This window comes from Mustela putorius, unplaced genomic scaffold (genome assembly GCF_011764305.1).
Source record: "Mustela putorius furo isolate JIRA1106 unplaced genomic scaffold, ASM1176430v1.1 tig00003962_pilon_pilon_pilon, whole genome shotgun sequence".
NCBI lineage: Eukaryota > Metazoa > Chordata > Mammalia > Carnivora > Mustelidae > Mustela > Mustela putorius.
Window position 1 is genome coordinate 3,308,882 of NW_025422106.1, and position 12,786 is coordinate 3,321,667.

At 48.7% G+C, this 12,786-nt stretch overlaps 1 protein-coding gene across 2 annotated transcripts in view; it reads left to right on the plus strand.

Moving 5' to 3' along the window:
- Nucleotides 1–7,621, plus strand: part of IGF2BP1 (insulin like growth factor 2 mRNA binding protein 1) — a 49,055-nt gene extending 41,434 nt beyond the window's left edge. For both annotated transcript variants that reach the window (XM_045070166.1, XM_045070165.1), the window contains exon 15: nt 941–7,621. In XM_045070166.1, the coding sequence (XP_044926101.1) occupies nt 941–1,033 (93 nt within the window). In that variant the 3' untranslated portion in view covers nt 1,034–7,621. The remainder of the gene's footprint in view (nt 1–940) is intronic.
- Nucleotides 7,622–12,786: the final 5,165 nt, after the last annotated feature.

A 12,786-nucleotide genomic window follows, 5' to 3' on the forward strand; every position in this document is an offset into this window, starting at 1 on the left:
AACAAGAGCCATGATAGTATCCTAGATTCCTGCGTGCCTCTGATACATGGAGCACCGTTCCGTGTGGCTCACATATATGAGCTCACTTAATCCCCTGACAGCCTCATTGTACAGTGTGGTAGCGTGAAGGATAGATCCAAGGATGCACTGGGCCAGGATGTTCCCAGTGCCGACGGGGGCATCGGGGGTGCAGGGATGCATGCGTTTTTTGTGTGTTAGAATGAGAATCAGGGAAACCTTCTGTAAATCATCTGCGTGCGGCCGACTGCATGGGAAGTACGAGGATCCCAAGTCCACAGCCTTTCCCCCACCTCCACCACCTTTCTCTTGCACCAGGAAACTGAGCACTCTGTTTATGGAAGGAAGCAATTCTGGTCAGTGGTTAGGGGCACCTCCTGTTCCATTTGGCTTCCCTGGCAGAGCTCTGTTCTTAGCGAAGCACCTTTGAGAGGGAAAGACTCTAAGAGACAGATCCTTGGGTCTTTTGTTCATTGCTTAGGTTTCACTGTTTGATTTGTAAATCCGTGTCTGGACAGGACTTCATCCCTTTGGCTGGAGATGTTCGCACACATAGCGGGGAGTCTGATTTGCGAGGAGGTCTCCCGAATGATGACCCTCCGACCAGACACCCTCCTGGAAACCCCGGGAGTTCTGTTTGGGGTTCAGTAGCGTGTGTGGCAACTATTGTCAGTTTTTCAATTCTGGTGAATTGAGTTTGTATTCTGGCTCCCCCCACCCCACCTTCAGGCGTCCCCCTCTGCCCCCCCCCCCCACCAGGGGTGTTCAGGGCCCATGGGGAGGCAGAGAAACTTCGGGTCCCGCTCACCCTCGCTCTTCCTGTTGCGCTTGTTGCCGGTGTCTAAGTCCTTACCTTTGGGGGCTCCTTTGGGGGATCCTTAAGGGGTTCTTCACTCTGGCCTCTTCTCTGGTTTTCCTGCAGATGGCACAGCGGAAGATACGAGACATCCTGGCCCAAGTTAAACAGCTGCACCAAAAGGGACAGAGTAACCAGGCCCAGGCACGGAGGAAGTGACCAGCCCCTCCCTGTCACATCGACTCAAGGACAACGGGCTGAAGTCGAGAGCGCGTTCTCCCCAGCAGGCCTGAGAATGAGTGGGAATCAGGGACACTTGGGCCGGGATGTAGATCAGGTTTGCCCACTTGCTTGAGAAAAGACGTTCCAGTGAGGAACCCTGATCCCTCGGCCCCACACGCCCAACCAATTGGCCCGACACTGCCCGCCCCTCAGGGTGTCACCATGGCGATTCTAGCTCAGGGTGCTTTTAAACGTGGATTGTTGAAGTAAGTTCTCCAGGTCCCACCGAGAGGGTGGGTCAGACCCCAGTGGGAAGAGAAATAAAATTTCCTTCAGGTTTTTTCAATCACTTAAGAGGGGTGTTTCAATCAGCCTCAAAGGATGGTTTGCTTCTCGACCCTAAAATCCTTCCAGCCTTCTCCTACTTGGTCCATTGATTAAAATACCTCTATTCTCATGCCCTGACATAGCCTGTTCCTGTACAGCCTTTTTCTATAGTCACATGGATTGTTTTATCTGTACTGCTACCAGAAAAAGTGGGAACCAGTGCACTGCTTTGCTTACGTTACTGATTCAAAGGAGAAGACACACCAGCATCTGTAGTCTAATTCCGCTCCTTCCCTAACCAACCGATAGGAACAGCAAGGAATAAAGAATGGGGGGGAAATACGATTAAAATATATAGTAATCCACGTTTAAAAGGAGTGCCCTACGGCTGGTCTAGTTCAGATCACCGGGGTGAAAAATTGGCGTGATTAAAATTTTCTCCACTTGGTCGGGATGTCCCCACCAAGATTCCCTGCCCCATTCGTGTCCTTCTCCCCATCTAGGTGCACATGGGTGGTACTGAATGCTCAGCGGGATAGGGGCTGACCATTGTACTATCCCTGATTCCCATCATTCTCAGGCAGATTTTATATTTTTTTAAAGTCTATTTTAATGATTGGATATGAGCACTGGGAAGGGGACATGACACCCCTTGATAAAGTCTCAGTTCCATGGAGGACTTGAGTGGCCCCAAAGGCTGCCACTGTGCCCTCACTCCAGCCCATGTGCTCCTATAAGGGCTGGTTCCCAGAGGTAGGGGTTGTGGGGCACTCCCCCTCCACGGCACTGTTCCCTTGGTGGTGGTGGGATGTGGAACCCAACCCTGAGCTTCCAGTAAAGCTAAAGCCCATCATCTGGCATGTAGTACGAATATTCAGTACATTGGAGAGTATTTGCTTCTGTTTTTATCCTAGAGGCCTATTTAACCGATGGCTTCTGCCTCTGTGAATCATTGGCACGACAAGAGTTGTGCCTGAGACCAGAATTCAAAATACCAGCAGCGTTATGCACAAAGGGGTAAATAAGCTTAATTTATTGATTTACCAGGCTCAATAAGATCCTGTTGGAAGTTCAGCGCTTGTAGAAGACGGCAGCCATCAGTTAAATGAGGTTAGGCCTCCCCTCCGAATATACTGATTGTCAATGCATATTAGCCAGGTGGTGCACTTTAGCTACCTTGGACAATGCTATCAAGTGTGCTGGGAAGGGAGGAAGGCCTCTCTGCATGTGGAAGAGCCCATGCGTGGCCTCCCGTCCTTCCAACACTGCAACCACGACAGTAGTAATCACGAGACAACCATGACACGTGGGCGGAGTCAGTCAGGTAATGCTGTGCGCGAAGTAAACTACCTCAAGGTATGAAGTTACCTCAGCAATTACTTTCCTTTTTGTTCCCCCACCTTTTTTTTTTAACCTTTTTTTTTCTTTGCGGCTTGCTGATATTTTATATAAAAAAAGAAGAGCAAAGCAAAAGAGAAGCTGATAGTCTTGAATATTTTATTTTTTTAATGAAAAGAGAAAAACGAGAAAGTTATGTTTCTTAATTTCTTACAACATGAGCCAGTGTAAGCCTTTAGGATCTCTCTATGGAGAACAGGCCGTGTGGGAAAGGCCGCGGGGGCTGGCTCTTGGGGAGGAGGCTGGGGCTGAGCGAGCCCGGGAGGAGGCCCTGATCTAGGACTCCCAGATTGCTAAAAACCACTGTCCTCTCTTCTGGAAACTCCTTGCTTGCCAGGATCCAGAGACCTGGCGGGGCTGTGGGCCTCCGGGGGGGGGTCAGACAACAAACCCCAGCAGCGGGCCCCTGGTGTCCAGCCCCCCTCTTTCCCTTTTTGGTTAAAGGGCATCCCCGCCAATTTTCCCCACCAGTGGTGCTGTTGAGATACTTTAAAATACTGCCTCCGTTTTATCGAGGAGTGAAATAATAACTAAAAAAATATACCCGTTTAAAAAAAAAAATTCTGTTTCTCTGTCTAGAAATATGGGAGCCAAGATTCCGTTGGTAGAAGAGCCATAGCTGCTCTCACACCCTCAAGAGAGGTCCACCTGGTCTGTCATTGCCATCTTTTTCTTTTTTCTTCTTTCTTTTTCTATCTCCCCCCGCCCAATTATTTTCTTCTCAGTCCCATCTTGCTGTTCTTTTTGGTCTATGTCAACAGACCAAGGAGCAGACCGACTCTTGGATGACTGCCCCCCCCCCCCCCGTCTTCTCTGTCTTCTTTAGATTGATCTGATTGATTTTAATAGTGGACCCAAACTAAAGGAATTCTTAATTTAGGGTGGTGGGTTGCCAGGAGGGGTAGGAGGTATGGAAATGTAATTGGGGACAGGTTCTTGCCTCGCTCATGTCTTATCCCTTTGTCCCCGTGACATTCTTTTATAAGCTCCAGAATGGTCTGTTCCAAAGAGAGGAGGATGCAGGAGAGCATTTCGGGGTAATATCAGGCCAGTGTAATCCGAGCTTCCCACCTGTCCTAACCACAAAAAAAAAAAAAAAAAGGGTCTCCCAGCTTCCATCTCTGGCTCTCTGTGCTTTATCCCAAAATGAAGCAGATAACATTCAGACATCGGCCGTTTGGTGATTTAAGGCAAATTTCCAGCAGCAAGCATGCTTTAATATCTGGTTCAAACTACCAGCAGGAAAAACAAAAACAAAAACCACCCACAGTACCTGAAATGTGATTGTTGCAGTGTTCAGTTTCCTTGGGATCCTGCTCCCTTCACACCGTAAGCCCACGTCCTTTTCCTTTGGCTGATTCAGCTCCAGAAGAGGTCAGGAAGTGTGGCGAGGGACTGTCCAACAGGAGTTGAATTAGGCACAGCTCCACTCATCGCTGACGTTTGCCCAGCAGGAAGGTTGTGAAAGTTAACCCTACCAGAAGCAGAAGGAATATGGTTTGGTGGTTAAAAGTTTTTAGGGGAGATAAAGGACCTGCCTTGGTGGGCCTGCCTTTGACCCCTAGGCTAGGTCTTGGGACGGTTCCTTGTCCTCCCCCGCATCACCTCCATTTCCCCATCCTTGGCGAGATAAGTCAACGTGAAAAGCACTTGGGAGATTTGGATGATCTGAGAAAAGCGACTTTTAAAAAAACCACTTCTTATACTCGAAGATTATATATATATGTATGTGTGTGTGTGTGTGCGCTACATATATATTTTTAAGAAAGGACCATCTCTTGAGGATATATTTTTTAATTCTATGGAACACACAAAAAAAACCAAAATGGTTTGATTCACTAATTTTGAACCTGCATCTGACAGTTACACCCCATGGCTTTAATCCCCTCTAGGGTCTGGTTGCCTTTTGTAGTTTGGGTTTTGGACTTGGCTCCTCGGAGGGGCCTGGGTAGGAGAGAGCTGAGCGGAGGGACAGGGAATTTTCTCCCCTGCTGCCCTCTCCTGCCCACCCCCCCAAGTCCTTGTCAGTCTTTATTCCTTTTCCCGTGAGCTCTCCACTTCGGGGGGGCGGTTGGGAGCTATTCTTAGGTATGCCTCACTCTTGGCAGCAAAGACCCCGTGTAAAACCCAGAGAACACTGGGGGGAACACTCCAGGTGGCTCTGTGTCCGTTTTCCTCTGTGCCAAAGACAGACAGACAGAGGCTGAGAGGCCGCTTTTGAATCAAAGCAGTAGCCATCTTTCAACATAGATTTGGGCTGTCTGGGAGGGGCTCCCGGAGACAGTGTGAGCTAAAGACGCGCCCCTTCCCTTCCGAGCCTCCTGGGGGACTTGGGGCCAGGACTTGCCAAGGGGTAGGGAGCTGAGAAAGGGGTCCATGGGCTCCTGGTTGCACTTTGGGGTAGGAGGGGAAGTTCGGGGCTCCTCCGCGTGGGACTGCTCTCCGTCCCCTGCCCCCGCTGCAGAGATGGCACGGCGAGTTCCCTTCAGGCCTGGCAGACTGGCAGCGAGGAGGGGCCTCAGTTAGCTCTCAAGGGTGCCTTCCCCTCCTCCCACCCCAGACATACCCTCTGCCAAACTGGGAACCAGCAGTGCGCTGTTAACTACCTCACCGAGCCCTGGAGGGACCGTCCAAGCTTCCGGTTCGCGGAGAACCTGGCACCTCTCGTCCCCCTTTTCGTCCCACCTCTCAGCCAGGGGTGGGGGGCTTTGACATTCAAACCATGCAGCTGTTTTGCCTGTTGAAAACTGGTAGAAGGAAGACAGCACAGCCTAAGAAAAAGTAATCGCAGGAAGATGGATGACAAATCCTCAGTGCCAGGGGACATAAAGCCATTTCCCTTCTGAAAGCTCAATGACTTAGATGCAGAACATTTCTCTTGTATTCAGACTTAGAGTAACACCAGCTGTTTCTTTCCTTTGGATACATAAGGCTTCTCTATCGGGGTCCAGGGCAGGGAGGAGGCCTCGTGACTGAAGGCGGAGTTAGAGGATGAGGGCCAGATCCCAACCTTGACCCTTGGGCCCAGTGCACCTCCTTGGAGCACAGCCTGATGATGGCACCATTAGTAGGGTGCCTTAGTATGGTTGAATCCGGACTGACAAGACATGAGAGAATTGTGGTTTGGTTTTGTTTTGTTGTTGTTTTTTTTTCTGAAATGAACTAGCAGGAAGCTCCTCCGGAGCACGAGTTTTGAGTAACCACAGGTGATGGACGCTACGAGTAGAAACGGATTAACTACCTCAATCCTTAACAGTAAGATTGGAACCAAGGGCGGGGACTCGTGCATGGGGGTATGAATCCCAGCCAGGAGAACTGAGTTGAGAGGCTTGTGCCACGAAAGGTTTGTTCTGGAGGGACAGGCCTGTCAGGATTCCCCCCATTCCTGTCGACGGGGCTGGGAGGCCTGGCAATGAGGTGCCCCCCTTTCTGCCTTACTTGCTCTGTCTTGTTGGACCAGAGGGGCTGGCTGGACGTGATGTGGGGGCTTAGGCCTGGAGCCCATCACCCAGCCCTCAAGTCAGGAGGCCTGGGAAAGCAAAGCCTCTTCAGGTTTTTTCTGAGAGGTTCTGCCTCCACTGTACCCCCTTCTCCGTTGTCACGGGGACGGTTGGCTCTGGAATAGGCAGTGCAGGATCCTTTGTCCTGAGAGAGTCCAAGGCACGCCCGTCCTCTGGTCGCTCAGGCGTCTTTGTAGTTGGGGAGCCCACTGGGCGGTCCCAGCCCCTCCCCATCCTCTAATGGACCTCCTCATAGAAGCCCCATTTCACTTTTGTTTTATCTACCTCTTAGCAAGACAATAGAAATTAGGTAGTGGCAACTTTTCCACTTGCTTAGGTTAGGGGGGGAAAAAGATTTCTTTTTCCAAAGGAAAAAAAATATTACCTTAAAAATACTTTCCAAAAAATTATAAAAAACCAAAAAAAAAAATTTAAAATTTAAAAAAAAAAAAAAAAGAGGGAGACATTTTCCAGTGACCACTGGATTGTTTTAATCCCCCAAACTTTTCTTTTTTTCCCCCGTAAATAAGTTTCACTCTGGTGAGTTTCTCCACTTGCTTAAGATAACGTGCTAATCTAACAGGTACAGCTTTCACAGAGCCCCCCTGGCTTGCGGTCTCCCCCATTACACCCCCACTTCCCTTGGTGAGTCTACCTGTGCTCACCCCAAGACCCTCCCAGCCAGGTGACTTCAGTCCCCCCTCCCCAGCCAAGAATACAGACTTTGTGTGTGTTGGGGTGCTTCTCGACTCACCGTTTCCCCCCTGTGGGAGTTGGGGGGGCGCTTGTAACACTTGTAACGCTTCTGTGTAAATTTTATGTAACCCACTGCCGTGTAAAGCTGTTCAAAATGAATTTCAGCAGATGACGAGTTAGCGCAATGAACATCCTCTCCCACCACTTGGAGTCTCCCCTTTCTCCAGCATCTTCGTCCAGGTCCCGGAAACCAGACTTAAGTCAGAGGAGCTCCCGAGGCAAAGTGCGTGGGTATCCCGTCCTGAGACGTCACTCACTCGGGAGAGTGGAAGATGTGTTTTTATGGCCGTGAATCCCGGTCGGGGCCGGAGGGGGCTCCCGCATGTGACTGCTCGCCTGGTCTGTAATTGCGGCCACTTCGAATATTGTACTTCCTGGGCACCTGCCAGCCATCATCACCGCCGGATTTTGGTTGTACCCTTCCCCGCCCCACCCCCTCCGCGTTCTTTGCTCTGCCCCGGGGTGGTGGGCCGCTGGCTCAGACTTGGCGAATTTGTGCTTTTGCTGGGTGAGCGCTCCAGCTTTCCCCGCGAAGTGTGTTTCAGCTACATACCACTTCATTCTGCTGTTTCAATTCCAAAATAAAAGGAAACTTTTATTGAAAGCTGCGCGCGCATGCGTGCGTGTGTCTGTGTGTCTCCGGGGGGACTTTCGGGGGTCAGGTGACTGCGGTGTTGAGACCTTCGGCGGCAGACTTCAGTGTGAGGCCTGGTTCGCAGGCACCAGAGTCGCTCAAATACAAACTAGGTGTTTTTCTTCAATTAGCCAACAGCCAGCAGGAGTGGCTTTGAGATGGTCCCTTGCTGTTCAGTTCTTTTGCACGCCGGAATAAGGCCTCCACTGTGAAAAAATGCTGCGAAATCCTAGTGCAGAGCAGCCACGGCTGGGGACGTGGGGGAGAGGGGCTGTCCTTCCTGACACCTGCCCTGAAAAAAATGAAGCAAGTGGCTTCTTCCTACCACTGTGATCCTTCCCTTGCCTGTTCCATTTTGAATGGCAGGTCGGGGAGCAGAAAACCGGGGACGCAGCCTACTCTCCCAGCTTGAGTCTCCTGATTTCTTGGTCCAGCCTTTTCCCCTCTGACATGTCTTTCAAAGACCACATGGTGGTCTTGGGCAACACCATGCTTGAAGAGACATTCTAGGTTATCTGTTGAGTAAATAGATGGGCCTAGCACCCCTTACCCTCTTGGGAAGTCTCCTGTAGACACGGGACACGGGAAGAATGACCCGTGCCTCCCGCACAGGTAGTCTGTCTGCCCTGGGTCTTGAGCAGATCAGTGAAGCCTTCCTTCGCTTCCACTGGACACAGTGGGGAGTATGTGCTAAGAATAGTTAACGCCAGTCTTGATCTTTCCTCCTTCCACTCTTTAACCTGCCAGCTTGGGAGCTTTTGTCTTCTTCCCTACTTAACCCAATTTTTTAAAAGAGATTTTATTTCTTTACTCGATGGAGAGAGAGAGAGCACAAGTAGGCAGAGGGAGAGGAAGAGGCAGGCTCTCTGCTGAGCGAGGAGCCCGACACGGGGCTCCATCCCAGGACTCCGGGATCATGACCTGAGCTGGAGGCAGCCACTTAACCGACTGAGCCATGCAGGCGCCGCTACTTAGCGCAATCTCATTTGAGATAGCTTTAACCTGGGTCTCAGGGTAAAGCCATTAGGCTACCTTCAGTGCTGCTGTTACTGTGTCTTCCCAAATAATGGGATACATGCTGGGACAGGATTTCCCCGTCTTGGTGGAAGCTTTATAGAGGAGATGAATATTTATTTGTTCCCTGCCTTGTTTCAAAAGTCGTGAAGGTGGTTTACACGTGGGAATGAAACCCTGTGTGAATACTTCGCTTATATGGTCAGTGTCGAGATAAATTTTGTGCTTCTTACCCACACCGAAGGCATAAAAGACCTTACGTGATGGAATGTTTAACCCTCACAACAACCCTAAAATGAATGTGACTCCCATTTTATAGATGAAGATGATCTCCGAAGATCAGAGAGGTTATGTTACTAAAGCCACAAAGTGTGTGATCCTAGTACCTGTGCTTTTAGCAATACAGCTAACCAGTTACCATCTCTGCAAGAGAAATCTTCACTGCTACCTATGAAACAAGATGCAAGCTGTATCCACAGACAGTTGGCCAGAACACCCTTGTTCTACTTTTCATCATCCATGTAAGTAATTGACGGTAAATTCACAAGCAGCTCTTGGTATCTTTGCTGATCAGATCAGAACTGGCTTTGGCCTTGGCTTGTCGTGTGTGGGTGAGCTTAACAAACTTTGGTGCCCTGTGTGGGGACCGTAAAGGTACAGTGCCCTTATGATATACGTGCCCCAGGATCTGGTAGTGCAGGCCTCACCTGAATAGTGGGCCAGAGGCAGGCATCCTACCTATTTGGGAACTGTGAGGGTCATGGTTCAGGTTAGCATATAGAATTTTCTGGAACCTCATAGTTGCTGCCACCTGTTGATAAACATTTGGCGGTCAAGTGGCTAGAGGTAAGATTGGTGACTTCAGGTGTTAAAAGTGAGTTTGAGGGCCACCTGGGTAGCCCAGTCAGCTTAGCATCTGACTCTTGATTTTGCCTCAGGTTGTGATCTCAGGGCTATGGGATCAAATCCTGAGTTGAGATCCATGCTCAGTGTAGAGTCTGATTGAGATTCTCTCTCCCTCTACCCTTCCTCCTGCTCTTTCTCTCCCTTTCTTTAAATAAATAAATAAAATCTTTAAAAAAAAAAAAGTGAGTTTGAGGCTGCATTTATGGCCATTTAAAACCAAAATGCAGTTTAAAGCTGTACTTACTGGTCTAAGTTGCTCCCCTTCCGTCCAGCTACTACACAGATCTCCTGTAGTGCCTTTGCTAAAACTCCTTGGTTTGTGTTTCTGTATTTAAAAAGAAAAAGAAAAAGAAAAAGAAAAGCACCTAATAGAGCTTGGGCAAAAACCTTGCAAGGAAGCCGTGGGCAGGACGGAGGTAGGGGACCTGCTGGTGCAGAAGATAAAGATGAAGTAACTTGGCAAATGAAGGGTCCAGCCCATTTCTTGTATGAACTGTTGTAATTGGCATAGAAATATTTTACGTGCTTGAATTGTGAGTGTGTACAAAGTGCTAGAAAATTCCTCTAGGGTCCACAGCTTTCGGTCTGTGAGGATACCTTTTTTTTTTTTAATTTTATTTATTTATTTGACAGAAATCACAAGTAGATGGAGAGGCAGGCAGAGAGAGAGAGGGAAGCAGGCTCCCCGCTGAGCAGAGAGCCCGATGCGGGACTCGATCCCAGCACCCTGAGATCATGACCTGAGCCGAAGGCAGCGGCTTAACCCACTGAGCCACCCAGGCGCCCCGAGGATACCTTTTTTTAAATCTCTGCATTGGAAGGTTTTTAATTTTTTTCATTTTACGTTATATATGTTTATCTATAAAAAGCACACATAATTACGCAATCTTTATTTTTCATCGAGCATTGTGTTAATTTCAGGTGTCTCATACATACAGCGGATTGATACTTGTGCACACACGACAAAGCAGTCTCCATGATACGTCTAGTTACCCTTCCTCACCACACAATTGACCGGAGACCCCTTTCCACCTGCCCCAACATCCCTCCTCTCTGATAAATGCCAGTCTGTTCTGTGTCTGTACGTTTTGTCTGTTTGCTTCGCTTTTTGGATTCCACATACAAGTGAAATCATACAGTATGTGTCTTTCTCTGTCTGACTTATTTCCCTTAGCATAATATCCTTACGCTCTATGTTGTCACACAAGGCAAGATCTCATTCTTTTTTTTTTATGGCGGCATAATATTCCATTATATCTAGAGACCACATCTTTATCCATTCCTCTATCAATGAACATGTCAGTTGCTTCCATCTCTTGCCTAGTGTAAATAAGGTTGCAATGAACATATGGGTGCATGGGTCTTTTTGAGTTAGCATTTTTTTTTTCCAGAAGTGGGGTTGGAATTGCTGGGTCATATGATAGATCTATTTTTAATTTTTGGAGGAAACTCCGCATTGTTTTCCACAGTGACAGCCCCAGTGTACGTTTCCACCAGCAGCGTGTGAGGGTTCCTCTTTTTCCACATCCTCCCCATCACTTGTTATTTCTTGTCTTTATAATGATGTCTTGTTGTTTGGCAAGTTAAAGATCTCATTCTTAGTGGCCTTGGCTGCCTGCCAGCGGGAGAAACCACAACCAATAAGCCCCGACAAGACCCAGGGCAGGCTTGCCAAGTAGAGTGTCTTGAAACAATGAATTTCTCTGACAGCCAAGGAAAACTGCTGTGTTTTAACAAAGTAAAAAATTCTATTTCCTAATTCAGAATTTGTAACTCTTTTTTTTAAAAGATTTTATTTATTTATTTGCTTATTTATTTATTTAACAGCAGGGGCGTGGGGAAGAGAGCATGAGCAGCGGGAGCGGCAGAGGTAGAGGGAACAGAGAGCAGAGAGCCTGATGTAGGACTCAATCCCACAACCCGGGGATCACAACCTGAGCCGAAGGCAGATGCTTAACCGACTGAACCACCCAGGTGCCCCAAAACTTGTAACTCTTGACAAGAGTTCATCAGAGCTGGCCCTATTCATCTTGCTTTAAAAGAGGCTACATGAGTTTCTTCTGGCTGCTAAAACAATTGTCCCAAAGATGGTGGCTTAAAGCAACAGTACCGAGGGCCAGAAGTCTGAAATCAAGGTGTCAGCAGTTCAGTTCCTTCTAAAGGTCCCCAGACCTACGCCTTTCTTCTAGCTTCTGGTGGCCAACAGCGGTCCTTGGCCTTCCTTAGCTTGCAGACAAGTCAACGGCAATCTCTGCCTCCGTGTTCACGTGCTCTTCTCTGTGTCTCTTTCTCCGTTTCGCCGTCTCCAGTGAAGACCATTGTTACTGGACCTTCCTCATCCAGGATGATCTCGTCTTGAGATCCTCTCGGACAACTGCAAAGACTGTTGATTTCAATAAGGTCACATTCTAAGGTCCAGGGTGGGTGTCTCTTTTGGGTGATGCCATTCAACCCATACAGAGGCCATACTATGTGGGGCTTGGCCCACCAGCCCCTGACAAGTTGGTCATAATGGATTTTAACACCGCTTCTTCTGGAGGTTGATGAGAACATGGTACCCTTTTGGAAGAAGATCAGTGTGACTCTGTGGCTGCGGATTAGGATGCTGGGATGGTAGTGACCCTGGTTGCGAAAGCATCTGGTGACAAGGGGGACAAGTGGTACTCGGCTGTTGCCCTAAGACCCCAGTATTTTGGGTTGGTGGCTAGAGTTACGGAGGAAGGAAAGGATTCTGAAAGCTAAGAAAAACAGCATGGTGGTTATTCACCCTTTTGTACTACTGGGAGAGCAAAACTTCCCTTCCACTTGTGGCTGTGACCACAGGAGAAACTCCCTAGGGGTCAAGGACAGTCATTTGCACAGAGATGTACTAAGGTCTGCTCTTACAGTGAGCTGGGGAGGAGGAACACTGGGGAGGGTTTTGGCTAAAACTGAATGTCTTTGTCTACCTGGACTGCTGTAACAGAATTTATCATAGACTGTGAGGCTCATAAACCACATAGATTTATTATTCACAGTCCTGGAGGCTGGGAAGTCCCAGATCAAGTCACCCGCAGGTTTGGAGTCTGGTGACACCTGTCTTCCAGATGTCCTCACGTGGCAGGAGGGTGAGGGAGCTTTCTTGGATCTTAGAAGGGCACTGATCTCCAGTGAGTCTTTACCTCAACAGTGAAATAATGGCCTGCCCAAGAGGAGCTCTCTGCTAAGTATCCATG